Raw genomic sequence first — 17,332 nt, forward strand, 5'->3', positions numbered from 1 at the left:
GCGGTAATGTCGAAACGGAAATCTCATTATCGTAAATACGTTTTACCTAGACAACTCTCCGAAGACGAAATTAGTTCTCGACGATAAAGCGGAAGCGCGTCGAACAACGCGAATCTATTCGCGCCAGTAGATCTTGCAGCATCGCAATCGCGCGATCCAAATTGTTCCGGTTCCTATAATCCGATTAATATCCCATCTCGCAATCGATAATCGCTCTCGTGTAAATAATAAATAACGTTATATCACGAGACGTATCTAACGCGACATTAATAAATACGTATTTACGCGCTATTTTTCATCATCATTTTTCATCATGCGCGTCGTGTTGTCGGGCGCAAAGCGGGATTTAATATTCAGTGACGTAAATCCGACACGATCGACACGTGTATAAACGTATATTTCGGCATTCATTCCGAGGCGAGATCGATTCATCAAAGCGACACGATGGAAAATTATTGTATTAACATTCGAGCTTCGACTGCGTCCATCGTTGTTCAATGCGCGGATAATGAACCGCGACAGTTTGCGCGATAACGAATATCATTACGGTGGCTCAGAGGCTATCAAATTGCGTCACGTCGTTTACGTTTCGATTCTCTCGAGCGACTCGATTAGCCGCGGAATACTTAATCGCATCGCGTTATTATATCGAGCAAATTTCCTTCTTCCTTTCCTTCCCTGTCTCAGAGTGAGAACGTAGTATCTTTCGAATTCATCGCATGTATAAAAAATCCTGATTGATGCATTTTCCAAGCATTTATTTCGATCCTGTTGAACGATGTTTGCGGAAAAGTTCCGGATCGCGATTCGGCGCAAGCGGGTCGCGGCGTGTGTTGTGATTCACGGAGGATGAAAATCTAAATATAAGTCTATGCGGAGACGAGAAATAGGCCACGTTCGCCGTTTCGGCTTGTCGGAGAATCACCGTCTTGCGTTTTTCGGCTATTTTGAACATCACTCGCGCGATGTTGGCCTACTGGCCCGTCCCTCTTAAGATCGCTATCCGAGAGATGGACCTCTCTATTCACTAAGTACTCTATCCACTGATGCATACTAAAACTCTGGTTAATGAGATTGGAGAACTCAGCGCGATAATTAAGAAATTCGTAACTTTTCGATATTACAATATTACATTTTTCCTCTAAGAAACTGACGATTTTTATTTTATCAATGAAAAAAGTAATATAATTAACAACAATGATGACAATTAGATCCTCCCACTGATTTCGTCTAATGATTGTCTTTATATTTCATTTTCATATTATCGCATAGCATATATCATTCACTCGCATATATCACTCTTTCAATTTTTCAGCTTGTTTACAGATGATAAGTACATATAAATAAATTATGATACAGCACAAGTGCATGTGAAATATTTTGATGCCGATTAACGCTCGCAACAATAATATAGAGATGAAATATTAGATAAAATAATAGATACTCGATACAAGTCGCCTGTCCTCATGTAACATTGTTAATTTTTATTGATATATTGCCAACCCGTTCGCCTATTATTATTAACTTACTGTCAGTTATTTGTATTTCGTAAGTCTAGTGAACCTTTCAACGCGGTTACCGAAGCGTCCGTTTATTTTCTATTCTAACTTTAGCACGAAAGTTTAGCCACAGCATACGTCTCATCGGAGCTAAATATGCGAATTTAGCCATTCATCTATGAACACGGGGAGGGGGCTTTTTGTACTCTAATGGTCGATATATTCATCTTTTTTCCTACAAATAAATGATAAATATTTAGTCGATAGAGAGAGATCCTTTATCCTTCATTCTAACAAACTTATAATACGCTCTCTGTGCTTGGAATTAATTTATCGTAAATCTTTCTTTTTTTCTTTTTTTTTGGTGGATGTGGGCATGCTTTTTTAATCAAAGGGATTGGCTGCGGTAACGTTGCGAAGGCAAGAGACAATGACAACGACTGTCTGCTGCACGAGATAGACAAAGCTTTGAAAATCAGCAGAGGATTTCTACTCGAGCAAGGTGCGTTTGCAATTTTGCTTGATTACTCATGGCATGTATAAATATTTCCCTAAAAGATCATTTTCTAAATACTCGAGAAAGGATTAAAAAGTAAAAGAGTGCACGGAAACCGATTCCAGGAGGGAAAATGAAAGATATAGGTGAATCGGCGAACTGCAATGTATTAAAATGTCGAACGTTATATTTATTCGTTATGATGGTTGAGGGATGGTTGAAAAATTGGAATTCATCGCATTCATCTTCCAAACGCGAATGTAAATATTCATGCATATATAACCAGGCCCGCGCTGATTGGCGCGGTGGACTCGAAATTCTGTATACAACAGCTTTCGGATGACGTCGACGTCGGCGTAGTGAGCGGCGCGGCGTCGAGCCTCATCGGCGTCGCGACGCTCCTCAGTCGATTGGCACCTACCGTGCTACTTTCTCGTACCTCGTGCCGAGAGGGTGTTTCGTCGAAATATCATCGCGGCGTCGCTTCGTGATCGTAAAGTGACGTAATGTTGGAGAAAAGTGAGTGATCGTCTCGAGAAGGTCGACGTATTATCGAAGAGGGAAAAGGACGCGATAAGATGTTCGTGAATTTCTTCAACAGGTTGTTCTCCGCGATCGCGAAGAGAATCGGAAGGCAATCGTTGAGACTTATTCAAATCAGATCATTGCTCTTCAAATTGCCGAAGAAATTTAAAGGAACGGAGAAGAGAAGACTATTTGTGGACTTGATCTGTTTCTTTGTGAAAAAGTTAATTTAATCTTGAGATATTAAAAAAGTAATCTCAAATTGGGGTTGAATAACTTGGGAATATAATCTGGCTCTAGTATTTGCAAATTGCTTTGATCAATTCACGAAACGTATTTGGCGCTGCTGATATATTGTGCTCTGTGGAGAAATAAGGCAATCCACTTCGTTTTGTCCTTCTTTATGCGCTCGTTTCGTAGCCCATCATCAAAATCGCTTTTATATTAATGAATCGCGGTCCCCTCGTAAAAGTATCTTTGAAAAACTTTCGACGATATTGAATGCGGCGTCTAATATAAGCATTGCGCAATGTTGACGTTGACCCGCGATAGGCATCAGAATATTTCGCATTGATAACTAGAAGGATTAAAGTTCGGAAAAGAACTCTTCTTTAAACACGCGAATTAACATTACTGTAGAAAAATTATACAGGAGACTACGAGAATAAAAAACGTCGCGCTAAATAGAAAAATGCCACTTTTGAAACGACGAGAATCCGAGATTACACTGTTTGACAAAATGTTGTTTCATGCTTTCAGAGAACGTTATGTTTGCGCCTACATTTAAAGCCTCGTCTGCGAAACCAGGTAAACCTGCGCGAGGAGTGTGTGAAACTAACATGTTTATTTTCATTGCGTTGTATAAGTACATTTTGCATAATGATTGAGAATATTATTTGATTTATCAATTGATATTCGATTTTATTTATTGTTGATACGGCTCTTCATCAGAATATACGTTTATTAATATTTATAATAAAATGTTAATTAATTAAACAATTCACATTTAACTAATTAACATTTTAAATTTAATTGATTGAATTCTTAATTAAATGCCAAGCTTTAAATTCATTGTAAAAGACTGATGAAGACAATATAAAAAAAAATGGGATTGCCATTGAAAGTGTGCCTGTATTACGTTAACAAACATCCGGAGATGTAACAAAATTAATTACGTGTAGGGTGTAGCCGCATTGCGTGTGCGGGGGAGGGAGGAGGAAGCCACGTGTGTTCTTAACGACGGGATCGTAATTAAGTTCTTGCGGCTGCTTATGTGATGTATATGCGTGCATGTTTCGAGTAACGTGTGTAATTTCGTTTTGTAATTCTCCAAATGAGACCAGAAGGCGTGTGTGCGTTAAAATTTCAGAACATGTTATCCTTGCGGTATTGACGTTTCGGCTAATCGCTACCGGTTGTCAGTTACAAATGACACGGTACACGATCGGTACACGGTTCAGAAACGATATTTTTGACATTTCGGGCAGCTGGTGTCGCAACAGCATTGATTAATCACGCGGATGTGCAATTAAGGAAAATGTATATTCGATTATCGTAAATTAACGCGTATATCATTGATTGTCGTATCGCTGTAATCAGAAAAATATGCGATATCTCTAAATTAGATACTGGGAGAGAAATAAAAGCACAGCGTTCGTCAAATATGTAAATCTCAATTTTTCCCGTGTTTTTCAACGTACAATCTCGTATCTTCGATTCACACGTAACACTCTGCTGACGTGTCGTGCGCAGAGTGCGTGTCGCTCCAGAAAACCGCTGCCGCGGTATTGTGTTGACGTTGTTCCCGGCCAATTGTAATTATGCGTGTCTTATAATGGCCAGGACGCCCACGCGAGTTTCTAATTTTATCCGCGTCCCGAACGAAACGCTCCTGATTTCCTGTTGTTGCGCGAGAGAGAAGGAGATATTCGATGCAAATTGACCAACAAGTTCAATTCAATGAGCATAGGCTGGCTGACTCATCGCGGCAAGTATCTTTATCGGGCTAATGTCGTCTCCCTATTTGACATTTGACGATGACAGCGACGATCACACCCGCCAATAACTCCATTTATGTCGGCAGCGACATAGATCTTCTCCGATATACAAAGAGCACAATAACAAGTTGGTAAAATTTATTTTTATGTGACAATAAAATTGTGCGGGTAAACGCGAGCTGAGCTGATGCTCTTTATAAATATTCTTCCTACGAATTTAATTTTGCTCCTAGATGCTATAAATGTATGAGACAAATTAAGATAAACGTCGAAGAAGAGAGATCATTTACGTCAAAGGTTTTTAAACCGTTTAGTGGGATTACTAATAGCAATATAGCAAAATGTGGGAAATAGCAGGGGAAATGATGATGCCTTATGTAATGCGCTCCCATGTGCACCCAAAATTAGCATCGTACCGATATACATTTCATATGTTAGCTTTAGCGCCAATTTACCAAATCCATGCGGCCACCATCTGTTTCAAGAGCAAAGACCTTTTGGCGAGCTTCCTTTTGACATAACGTTGTTCATTTAGGTCCTGTAATTGGATTAATCGGTATATCGCAAATTATGTATATCGGTATATATATATATATATCGCACATAAACGCAGAATCGAGTTACAGTAACTAATGGACTTTTCGGGACTGTTGTAAAGTTTGATGATAACCTGAATGCTAATCATCAATGTGCCACGAATGTCGTATCGATAACCGTTTTTCTCAAAAGTCGAAATTATCGTTGCCAGGCGTTTGGTCGCCAGGACAAACGCCAGCTGGGAAGGAATCGAGTCCTGTTCGAACCAAGGAATTGCAGAAGGAGCCGATACCGCCGGTCTGGACCCCGGCCAGCGCCGGCGCTAGCCCCGTCGCCGAGAGGAAGGAATTTCGTCCCGTGGCATTCGAGAGTCCTGTATTGAGCCGGAAGAAACAACCTAAGGGAGAGGTACGGTTAATTATACCAAGACGAACTAGCAACTATTTCAACGAGAAACCAAATTTGCTTAATCAGAGCAATTAAAATTTAACGTATTGGAATGCAATGTGGATAACATCACGTTTGACTAAAGAAAGGAAAGAGATAAAATTTTTTAAATATTTTTTTTATGCAAAAATTTACACACATTTTTTCCAAACCATTCTTGACTTTTGCCGAGAATCGAAAGTCGCAAAAGTTCAGGAAGATGCGGACTCTTATCCAATGTTGTTGTTTCAGAAGGCACCTCCGCCTTGGGAAAACGAAGAGCAGAAAAGCGCGTTGAGCTCGCGCAGCGTTTATGAAAGCAGCAGCACCTCGCGGATCGTCAATTCTCATTCGGCACCGTCCCAAGGATTGAACGCGCTCGCATCCGCGCCGCGCTTGCCACGTGCCCAGAATCCGACCATCACGTTGTTGCAAAAAGCAAGAGGTCAGCGATTTTCATCAAAATCTCTCAGTCTCTTCTCCTCGAAGGAGAAACTTTGAAGAGAGAGGGAAAGCATGACTAAAGATATTCCTAGATTGATGAAACACAATTTCTTGGAGAGAAACGTTAAATCAATTGTATAGCGTCATCGTAATTTTATTACAGAGGGACAATTACCGAAAGGTGCGGCTTATTTGGAGGAGAGCGAGTCCATCGATAATCGTCCTTCGAGCGACGAAAGATCGTTAATTTCGCCGGGAGAAATAAGTAAGTACTTTGATTAAATCGTACGTAAATAATTAGATAATTAAATAATTAGACAGTTAATTAGATAATTAGATAATTAAATAATTAGGCAGTATATGTTATTAAGATTTAATTTAATTTAAAAAAAAAACAATTTTGTATGTACATTAATTTTCGAAAACCCAGTCACACCGGTTCTGTTTCTACTCCTTATCAAGCTAACGTTCGCTAATTAGCTGTGATGATCGTTTAACAAACATACGTGTTGATTTATCCTTCGATTGCGTACGCGAGTGCTAATGATTCCTTGTGAAATTGAATCGCTCAGTCTACACCTTGAAGAAAGAGTACGAGAGCGAGCCGGAAACAGAGAACGAACCACCGAAGAAGATGGCCGATCTGGGCCCTCGAAAATTCGAGGGAATCGGCCCGGTGACTAAGGAGGGTATCCCTCTCGTATTGAGATCGGTAGGTCGATAAATAATTTTCAAAGTAAATCGAAGACATATTAGCTCTATAACGAATGCTTGACAAACACTAGATTATCGTGGGAAGAAAGATTAATTATATTTAATTAAATCATTGCGTTAGAAAAGAGAGAGATCGCTTTATTTCGCGGGGTGCGCGAGACGCACTTTTCTCTTAATACTCTCGATAAATTATTTTTTAGGAAGTCAAGGAGAATAATCAAGCGAAATGGTACAAGAGAATGTACGACTCGTTACACCGCGCGGATAAAAACGGTAAGTTCTCATTGCGTGTAATTACGTTGGTCATTGCATACAATTTGACGGGCAAAATAAAACGATCGCGCACATCTCTTTATTACGCCATGCATACAGCTCGAGTTAGTATTATTGTTATTATTGTTGTGGAATAAAAAAGGGGGAATTTCATTTCGCTTAAATAAATACCGTGTCCCGCTTTTGAATATTAATGTTTCCCGACGCAAAAACAATCGGTCAATTAATCGTATAATTTCATTGCGATTTCGTGTTTTCCAGATGACTACGTGACCGTAAAATACAAATCGAGAAGAGGTGAATATGCACTTCCGCGCATGACTTACCGCGGTGGTCGCGAATTGCGACATTGCTACTAATATTACACTGAGCGTGGGCTGGCTGCGTAACGCAGTAGCCGCAATCTGTACAGCAATAGCGCGACTAATATCTGTAAAATGAAATGTGTAGCGAGAAGGAGATGACTTTGATTGCGAAATAAAATATCGCAAGAGCGAGAGAGAGAGGCCGCTATTTTTGTAAATGGACTAAAAAAAAATGTAACAGCCATCCAGACGCCTTTTACGTAACGCAAGATAACAATTGCCGATGTACAGATACTCACCGTTTAACACTTGCGTTAACCGAGCGTGAAGATAGTATTATAATAAACAATATCTGCGACAAGTATATGAATCGTTATCTTGTGACTCTTTACCTAACATCCTGCTAATAATTAACATTTGTCTTTTTCCCTGGAATAATATGAGAAAGATATTCTTGGATCAACATTAGTTGATCCATGTGTGGTGATGAATTTGTGTTTTAACTTGTGAGATTCTTGATTTTCTTGATTCGCGCTGACATTTTCGAATCAAACATCTCAAAATTGAAGAATCTCAGGGGTACGAGCTCTCGTCGAATATATTAAGCCAAATCGGAATAATTTCAAGTTATTCCGATTGGCGCGAGTTGTTCACTATCGTGAAAACTTTTCGAATTGATTTGAAATTCTCACGTCCGATCTTTCCTGAACTTCGTCTTAAGATTGTTTCGCGAAACCAAGTCGATTCTTTCGCGACAAGAATTTAATTCAAGAGAAAAGAAATTTAATTAAAGTTTAATTGCGCATTCTGAGAGTATACATTTAATCTCAATGTCGACGAGCTCGATATTTAATTGTTAAATAATAATAACGTAATACGAGATATATCTATGTGTGTGTGTATAACACGACATTTTTAATATAATATCGAAACTAAATCAAGGCAAGCATTAAATTGTTTATGCTATTAATTAACGTTATTTGAGACAGATTTCTTTCGCTAGAACTAAACGAGAGCTTCTGAAAATCGACTCTGGGAATAAAATAAAGAAAAGCGAAATATTTTTGTTTCAGGAGGCAGATATGGATACGGAAGCACCAGCGGATATTTGAGTGAGCCGGAACCGCGCGCATACTCGGATCGATCCGTTACTCTCGATAGCCGTCGACGGCTGCGCAACAAAGAAAATGACTTCACCACAGCGACTATGCCCAGAAAGTAAGCGAGAATTTAGAAACTTTTCCCGCTTGTTTTCCTCTCGGTCACCCGGGAGGATGCTTGAGATCGTTTATATCCCCTCTCCCTCGCGATTTCTTTCAATTAGATTTTGCTCTCTTGAAGAACTTTAACAAAGGAGACAAAATGAAAAGTACGAAGCTTCTTATATGAAAAAGAAATCTGTGACGAAGCATTTTATATCCTATTTCAGAAATGGGGCGCTGAAATATTCGACGGAGATTTATAAAAATCAACCCGGTCGCATCGAGGATTATGAACCAGGACGCTCGTCGATCGCCGAGAAGGAAGCTAAAGAGGTACACTTTATCGCTTGCGACTCGAAACTAGACGAATCACCTGCCTGTACCATAAAATTAAAGCGCACTTTCCCATATAACATTCGAAAAATTCGTTCATAAGGCACCGTGTAGAGAATTATTAGTTTGTCCGAAGAGAGTATTAATTGACGAAACAATTAAATTTTCCAACAACAAAAACGTTTCTCGCCCTGAGATGGCTTTGGTTAATTAATTTTTAGGTATTGATAATATTATCTACATGTAATAGTCCATATAAATTCCTATTTTAGAGAAGAATATAAATAAAGAAGATTAAATGAACATGCATATTAGAAATAAAAGATATTAGAGATATTGAAAAGATATTAGAGATATTAAAGGAAGAAAAGTTTAGTTAACCATGGCCACAAAAAATCGATGGGTGCGAACTTCAAATTGGCCATCCATTTCACCTGACCGCTTCCATCAGAGCATCATTATACGTCGCGAAATTGAGTAAACGCATAATATACGTCACTTTGTATCGCGCGACAGTGACAGGTACGATAGCAGAAATATTCGTGTGGATTAATTTTTTTTTTAATTTTCTTCTCGCAAATATATCGCGCGCGCGATCGCGAAAGCTTGCCCAAGGTTTACCTGAACCACACACCTGGAATATGATCGTTTGAAATGGCTTTGCTTCTAGCCGACTTTCGACGCGCGGACGAGAAGGAAGGTAATCACCGTCAGTCGAACGAGTTTAAAACGAATTGTTTTAGCCGGCCAATTTTTTTCCATACGTTTCTTCCGTTTATTGACAGCTTTTTTGTTGGCGTCACGAATTAATTGATTGCGAGCTCTCGCTCTCTCTCTTTCTCTCTTTCTCTTGCTGCCCTCGAGGTGGCTATTACGTTTCTTTAATACATACACACATATAAACAGCACAGACACTAAGCACACGCCCGCGCGTTCGGGGCACGTAGAGTCCTTCGAGAGAAAAGCTATTAAAAATAATATGGGTAACATAAATTTTCGTTGTTCCTCGTAATGAAAATTGCTTCTCGAGGCACTCTACGATTTCACGTAGTACAATTCCGTTGTTTTTCACACAGCTTTGTAGCGCTGCTTGTAGTTGATCCTATGTTTGAATATTACGCCGATTTCCATCTACAATTGAAATGTCAAATGATGAGCTATTATATATAAAATTTCTTTTAAAATTTCTTTTAAAATTATTACTTAAATTAAAATTATTTTTTAAGAGTTAATATAATTTCTGATACAATTTCTTTATATTTATTATTAGCGCTAGATTGTTTAGCTCCTTTTTTAATTTAGATAGAAAATGGCGAGAAAATCCAATTATACTGTGTTTTGATATTACACTTTTTATTTAAATGTAAATGTTTCAATAGTCCCTTTTAGATAATGCATAGTATAACATCGTGTTTAATTCTATGATTCTAGTGGTGGGACGAGGTCATGGACATATTTGACGGGGTACGCCATTTTTATATTAATGTGTATAGTTAAATAAGAACTTTCTTTTTCTCCCTCTCTTTTTATTCCCTCTTTGCTCCTCTTCTTTCTTATCACTGGCACTGGTAAGACTCAATTAAAATTAACATTTTCCATTATTTTGGAATTAGCTTTGTCTTGTAGAGGGATCTTGTAAAAAATATCTTGTTCCTACATAAATCTTTCTTCCTTCTTAGATTATAAAATCAGAATTATAAATAAGAAAATATTGTCACGTTTTTTATAGAATCGAGAATAATTTCCATCTCAATTTTTTTCGAAAAAATTACGCATTTTATTCGTTTGACGCGAACTAAATATATATTTTGAGATGCATTATTTGTGATTCAATCTTTGCAGTATAGATCATTTATAAAGTTAGATAGCAAAAGAACAACGGCAATTTTTCTCGCGCGGCTTAGCGTCAAATGTGATAACTAACGGTGGCTTGTCGCGATCCGATAATCGATGGATGCCCTTGCATGCAACCTCCTCTGGGATTTCCCGAATCTCGCTTAAAAAATACTCCAGATTTTTTCGGTATCCATAACTAAATTGAAAGATTCACGGCGAAAACATTATTTATTCGAAGCGTAAAAAAAAATTTATACGTATTACGATGAACACGCATCGTGCTCCATGTATTAACTTACGCACAGTGTGTCTTTTTATTGCACCTAATGTCTTCCGTCTCGAATCCCTGTCCTGCGTCGCCGAATCGTCCGGATCGGCCGTCATCTTCACACGATCGATGTCCTTGATCGTGCGTGTGTGTATGTGTGTGTGCGTGCTCGTCGATGTTTGCGTGTCGTGTCCGCTCGTGTGTCACCCACACCGCTGTCCATTCCTCTCCGATGACGACGATGACGACGATGCGCCGGGTGATAGTGGCTGAACGAAAACGGACGTCCTCAGCACGCGCAGGCCAGGATGGAGTCTCTACGCAGCGACGTCCGGCAGTCCCGCGTCCTCAGCCTCTCTTATCGGCCGGAGGACAATGTAAGGATACCGGCGATCAGCAGCAGCAGCACGAAAAGCTCCGAGCTCGTCGGCAGCATGAGGCGGTCGCGTCCGATGGACGGTGGCTTGACCGATCGGTCGGTCGATCTGGCTTCAAGGTCGCGCTCGCACCGGTCTAAAACTCCGGTCCAAGATCAGTCGTCCTTGATTCCGCCGGTCGACCCGACCGATCAATCGAACGACCGTCAGGCTCCCGACACCGGGCCAGGGGTCGGTCACATCATCCGACCTCTGGAACGCGCAGCCGCCGCCGATTCCTGCTATTGGCACGCCGCCAGCATGACGCTGGACGGGAGATCTAAGAGCTTCGTGTTGCCGGATCGTTGCCCAGCTCGCCGATCGCATCCGGTCGGGATCGAGCGATCGGTGGCATCGCCGCTTCCAGCTACCATCGCGACGATCGCGCCGAGCTCGACCGGCAACATTGGCATCCAGCAACAGCAACAGCAGCAGCAGCAGCATCGTTCTCATTACGGCTACCATCATCATTCTCATCATCACGAGCATCATCATCAATCGCATCGTCACTCTCATCAAGACCAAGAGCCGCAGCAGCGTCCGCCGCTCTCTTCTTCTTCTACATCTTCTTCTTTTTCCAGCACTGATCATATCATGCTACCACCATCACCGACAACACCCTCCGTTATCACCGCGCAGTCGGCCGCCTCACGGGTTAGAACGGCTGCCACATCGTCGACAAGTAGAGTGCACGATGACGTTGTCCTCTATCTGTCTGCTCTGTCTGTCTCTATCTCTGGCTGTCGCGTCACATCTCTCCTTTGTTCTCGTTGTGTCTCTTTGTTGTACCTCTATGTATCTTTTGTACTTTTTTACGTGCCTGTTTTACACACTCACATGTCGTTTATCTACACCTCTTGTTAAGTGACAAATTTTCATGCTGCGCTTCTGCGATATATCTCGAAAACATTGGAAAATATTTTAATATTTTAATTACTCGATATGATAAAAGCAAAGTTTCTCGTTGCAAAAGAAAATCACTGCTTGATGAATGTATGCCAATGGTCGGTTATTTAATTTTTATTACAAATGAATAATTAGTATATAACATTTTTTTTATTCATAGAATTGCTTATACATCTCACAACCACGTTTTGCATCTTAAGCAGCTGTTATTATTTACCGACCTCATACTTTGATTTTTATACGTCGTATACTTGTGTCCTTCTCATCTACATCTCTTATCCCTCCGGATAATGTCTCATTAGCTTAATCCTCGCGCTTATCTCTTTACATCCCGGCTTAGCATTACACGATTGCAGCATGATCTGCTCGATGTCTTGCAATTACCGATCGAAAGCACCGGCTCTCGAATCCGATATCTGTCGCGTTGTAATGGAATCGCGGAGTAGTATATGTGTAGCATGTTTCATAGATGATAAGCGGCGATCAATGACTATCGAGGTAACGGAAACGGTAATAATCGTTTCTCTCTTTTCAGCCTTTCGATCAGCGCAGTCACGCACGAGTCGCGGCCAAGCCGTACATAACTCAGTAAGTAACTTGGTTCGATCAATTTTGATTTTCACAATATGCTTCCTATAATGCACTCTGATGCCTTTTATCGGTATTTTTCAATCGCAAAGTGCTCTCAAAGAGTCAGGATACGAAAGCGATTCGACGCTGGTGTTCCGCCGAAGGGAGGACATCAATCCGCTCAGTCTTCTGGAACAGAGACTGGCGTACAAGACGGTGCAGAGCGGTGGCGACGTACCCCTCCATGGGCTTCGCAAGCCAGCCCCGGAACGTCCAAAGGGTGAGTTGCTTCGATCCTTAAATGAGTTTTGATTTGTTCGTTTTTTTTATCCTTTTCATTTGTCTTGAAATGCTCTATCCTTTTTTTTTAATCAAGCACGCTGATCAACATCGGCCGTGTAAATTAGATGTTTTACTCTAGCATGTGGGATATATGTTTGAAATGTTGCTTTGTGTATTTTATGTGTGTTTTATTAATTGTTATTACATTTTGTTATTTACGCATGCGTCTTGAAACTTTGAGTAATGTTAAAAAATATTTTCCACCATATTTTCCAAAAAAATTATTATAATCGATTTCTTTTTTTATAATCACGCATTTAGTATTATTTATGGAGTGTGGTATTTTCGATGTTTCGCAAGTTTAGATGCATTAATGAGAGTCGAGACGATTTTTCTGCGGTGATTTTAAGTCTCGATTTTGCAGTGCTGATTTGTGCTGAAAAGCGCGAAGCATGACGTGTGAGTAATGCGCTGAAACGCACAGCTTGGCACATACGAATCTCCTCCAATGTGTATCTTTCCGTGGATGGTTGCATCAACGTCAGGTTAATACTAATCGCGATTAATTAGGCTGAGAAGGAGCCAGCGCGATAGACAATGAACGTATCCGAGTTTGCCAGATAGACCGGCTATTATGGCATCTCGCCGATAAACTTACCGAGGACGAACTCGACTCTGATATCGATTAATTAATTAATCAACGGCATTCGCTCTCGCATATCGACCTCCAGCCTAAAACTTTCCTTCTCCAATCACGTCATGCAAAGTTACAACGTGATCTAGACGGGAGCAGGTAATCGATAATCGGCGTTAGTTAACCTCGGCGTTGATGCAACCTCGGCCTCGGGTGTTCCCACCTAAGTTTAAATATGGCACAGCTCTCCTCTCGAGATAGTCTATCGATATTGGTGCGCGAGTCGGTACTTTTATGAGCTCCTTTCTTGCAATCTTCTTTTATAAATAAGCGCACCGCCAGCCGCAGTAACACCACGACGCGAGGAGCCACGAATCTCTCAATGGCACGCAAGTTTTGACGCCACCGGCTTAGCCTTGAACGAGACAACCTTAGACGACTTGATTTTTTGGTGGCAGGGTATAAGAGGCGAAAAAGGCTGAAAGTTCAGTTACACGAGAACGCGAAACGACTCGAAACTTTGTCCACAGACGATTCCGAGATCGAGTATTTCCCGATCTCGCCGACCTTGACGAGGATACGCGTGCATCGCAGAAGCGCCTCGAGCACATCGACCGTTTTCTCCTCGTTCTCCCAGACACTTCGATCGGTACCATTCTCGACTACCTCAAGATCGCCGCCGGTCATGAGAGCTTCTCCTCGTAGTTTCCCGGCGCAAGCAATGTCGGCATCGAGACCACCCTCGCCACCCCGAAGAAAGTCCTCGCGCCACAGCAGAACTCTGAAGCTGTACTCGGAGAACACGCGATTGATCGATAGTTCGCATTCTTCGTCGAAACCACGGCACGAACAGTGTTTCGCACGCGCCGATAGCGTAACGAGTATCAGGTCGCTAAGAGAAAAATTCTGCAGCAATCTCGAGCGGCATCGACGAAGCCGTGAACAGTTTCACAGCGCGATCATCACGCGTACATCTTCCAACAGCCCGGTCACCTCGAAGACTACCAAGACCGGTTTATTCTCCAATGCCTTCAACAAAAGAAAGTCGGATCCCTGCCTGTCGCAGAGTCAATTTGAAGGAAGCAAAAAATTAAATTCACCGTCGAGCACTACAAGAAGTACCTTAGCATCGCCGACGTCGAGGACCGTACGAGAATCTTCCACGAAGATTGATAAACTCCCGGTAAAAGTATCGTCGAGATATGCTTCTCTAACCAAAGAAAGATCTCCGGAAAGAAGCCAAATTGCCACGAAATCAGATCATTCTTTATCAAGTGCGAAGAGAGAAAAACTTCGTTTAACAAAGAGGGAGCAGGAACAATCGTGCAGGAGATTGAGCAAATCACCGGCAGATATCTCCTCATCAGTAGAGATCAGAAAAGCTTTACAGAAGCAGAAAGAGAAGGAAGCGAGAGGCGTGCAGACTAAAGTGCTTTCGTCAGGCACCGTGATAAAAAGCTCGACAATTCCATATGGTTCTTCGAGTAAACAGAAGCGTTCGGTAGACAAATCTCTTAAAATCGTCGTAGCGGTGTCGCCCAAAGGACAGGAATTATTGCAAAAGACGACTGAACAATCTGCGACGACGAGAAAGGCATTGAGCTCCCAGCAGAAATCTCCCACGAAAAGCACGTCGTCGCATATCTCTAAAAAAATCTTATCGGAACCAAAAAAGACAAAGATCATCACAAAGTCGCCGGAGAAACTACTTGTCAGTAAGGAATCCTTACGTTCGGTGTCTTCGTCCTGTTCTGAAGTGAATAGCGAGACAAACAAGAGAAAGCGACCTCGTGAGAAGCCGCAAACGATCGTCAGGACTCCAGTTAAAAAACCAGAAACGATACGCTTGGGCGTAAACGGCAATAGGAAGAAGATGGAAGCCAAGAAAAAAGTGCAAAAGAATAAGAACAGCGATCAAGTGGATGCAAGCACGTCTTTAAACGGCTGGAGAGATATGGCCGAAAAGGAGGATATTAAGTTGCTGAGGAGAATAGAAAGGATGGTACCGACTGTTGAGCAGGAGCCTTTCAAGGATCATGTCATTCCTTTGACCGTGGAGGAAATTAAGAAACACCAAGAGGCGACGCGCACCGACACTTTCTTCCAGAACCTCTTCCTGCGAAATAACTCGTCGGTTGTACAATCTCACGCAACTGTCAGAAAATCTCTCGTCGGCGAGCGTGCAAAGATATTTCAGGATATTGCGAAGGAAAGCTTCAAGTCGGAACCGTCTCTGAAATCCTTGAGCGTTTATCTGGCGCATAAGCGACCGGTTTCGAACTCAAAGTTCAAGAATTGGGAGCGCGAAAGTGTTGTTTCATCCAGGAGTTCCAGCCCGTACGGGGTTTGCTGGCCCGGCCGATCAGTTCTACAGAAAGTCAGCAAGTTTGACAGTTTGCTAGGCATAGACGAGCTCAGCTCATGCACTACATTGCGTAATCGGAGCCCGGAATTGTCGCGAGAACACGTGAAAGAACGAAGTCTGAGCGAACCACCGCTCAAGACCCTGCCCGAATCCAGAGAATCTTCCCCGCGATCCTCTTCGCCATCTCCAGTGAGATCTCAAGCGCCTCGACGAATTTATGTCTCGAAGCAAGATAACTCGAATATTCCGTTAACGATTACCTCGAAGAAAGCAAGAGCCAGAAGCGCCGGCGAGGCGGAGGACGCCAGGCGAAGAATGCTCGGTTCGAACTTGTCGTTGACAAAAAGCACCAGCTCTTTATCATCGATCGATCGCGAGGACTATCAGCAATACATACTCGAGTTGTTGCATCATAAACGCAAATCGAAGCGATATAAAGACTTGCGCGATTTTTACGCGAGTCTTAGCAGAATGGATCAGTTGGAGCGAACATTTTCGTCTGGAGATCTACGACCGAGAATGAAGAACGAGGAAATCATCGACTATGATCGTTGGAAGCGAGTCAGGTCAAAGGAGAAGGCCGAGCAGGAGTTGAAGACGCTCTATGGGAAGCTGAAGAGCGTCCAGCGCGACAAGGATTTTCTCTTCAGCGCGAAGGACATCGACAAGTTCAGGTGGCATGGCGACTGTGGACTTCGTTGTAAAGAACGCTCCGTGGAAGACATTCTGCAATATTTCAAAAAACTCCAGAGCGAAGGGAACGAACTGGAATCTTCCAGACGGGCAGCCATTTCCGCGCAGAAGGATACATACAAACCTCTTTGGCGCGGCAGTTCGGTTGTGAACGTGGCGACCACGATGCAGAAGAAGGCTAACGCTGATCGAAATGCTGATAAATCCGCCGATTATCATCCATACCTGCAGAAGAGCCTCGGCGGCAGCAAAAAATTTTGGAGCAGTCTGTCCATCGAACAAGTGGCCATCCTGAAGAAGCAGCTGAATGAAATCTACGATAGCGACAGTCCTCAGAAATCTACGTTTCGATCGAATGGCGAAATCATCGAGACATCTCATGAAATCAGCGAGGATCAACAATTTGTTAACGAAAATCGCGATGCGATTAAAAGCGAAACCTTGACGAGCTATGAAATAATTGTGCCTCCTGAAGGCGACTCCAAAGATCGCCCTCAGAACGATTCAAAGAGCCTTCATGTGCGATGTCACTCGATGATTGCGTCGAATGAATCATTAATGTTGCTGAAGGAACAGAGTTGCGATGCGACTCGAGTCGAAGGTATCTTGAA

The 17,332-nt window shown here is 42.0% G+C and overlaps 1 protein-coding gene across 14 annotated transcripts in view; it reads left to right on the plus strand.

Annotated features, from left to right (window-relative positions):
* Window positions 1–17,332, plus strand: part of LOC105255123 — a 68,306-nt gene that overhangs the window by 36,675 nt on the left and 14,299 nt on the right. For 6 of the 14 annotated variants that reach the window (XM_025410999.1, XM_025411001.1, XM_025411005.1 and 3 more), the window contains 14 exons: window positions 1,894–2,001; window positions 3,280–3,327; window positions 5,266–5,462; window positions 5,733–5,925; window positions 6,088–6,189; window positions 6,497–6,636; window positions 6,839–6,911; window positions 7,173–7,208; window positions 8,290–8,434; window positions 8,646–8,751; window positions 10,183–10,215; window positions 11,122–11,232; window positions 12,713–12,765; window positions 12,858–13,027. In XM_025410999.1, coding sequence (XP_025266784.1) covers window positions 1,894–2,001; window positions 3,280–3,327; window positions 5,266–5,462; window positions 5,733–5,925; window positions 6,088–6,189; window positions 6,497–6,636; window positions 6,839–6,911; window positions 7,173–7,208; window positions 8,290–8,434; window positions 8,646–8,751; window positions 10,183–10,215; window positions 11,122–11,232; window positions 12,713–12,765; window positions 12,858–13,027 — 1,515 coding nt within the window. The remainder of the gene's footprint in view (window positions 1–1,893; window positions 2,002–3,279; window positions 3,328–5,265; window positions 5,463–5,732; window positions 5,926–6,087; window positions 6,190–6,496; window positions 6,637–6,838; window positions 6,912–7,172; window positions 7,209–8,289; window positions 8,435–8,645; window positions 8,752–10,182; window positions 10,216–11,121; window positions 11,233–12,712; window positions 12,766–12,857; window positions 13,028–17,332) is intronic. The other 8 variants (XM_011264228.3, XM_025411007.1, XM_025411009.1 and 5 more) reach the window with 6 other exon arrangements.

Source organism: Camponotus floridanus, unplaced genomic scaffold (assembly GCF_003227725.1).
Source record: "Camponotus floridanus strain SB8 unplaced genomic scaffold, Cflo_v7.5 scaffold37, whole genome shotgun sequence".
Classification (NCBI taxonomy): domain Eukaryota; kingdom Metazoa; phylum Arthropoda; class Insecta; order Hymenoptera; family Formicidae; genus Camponotus; species Camponotus floridanus.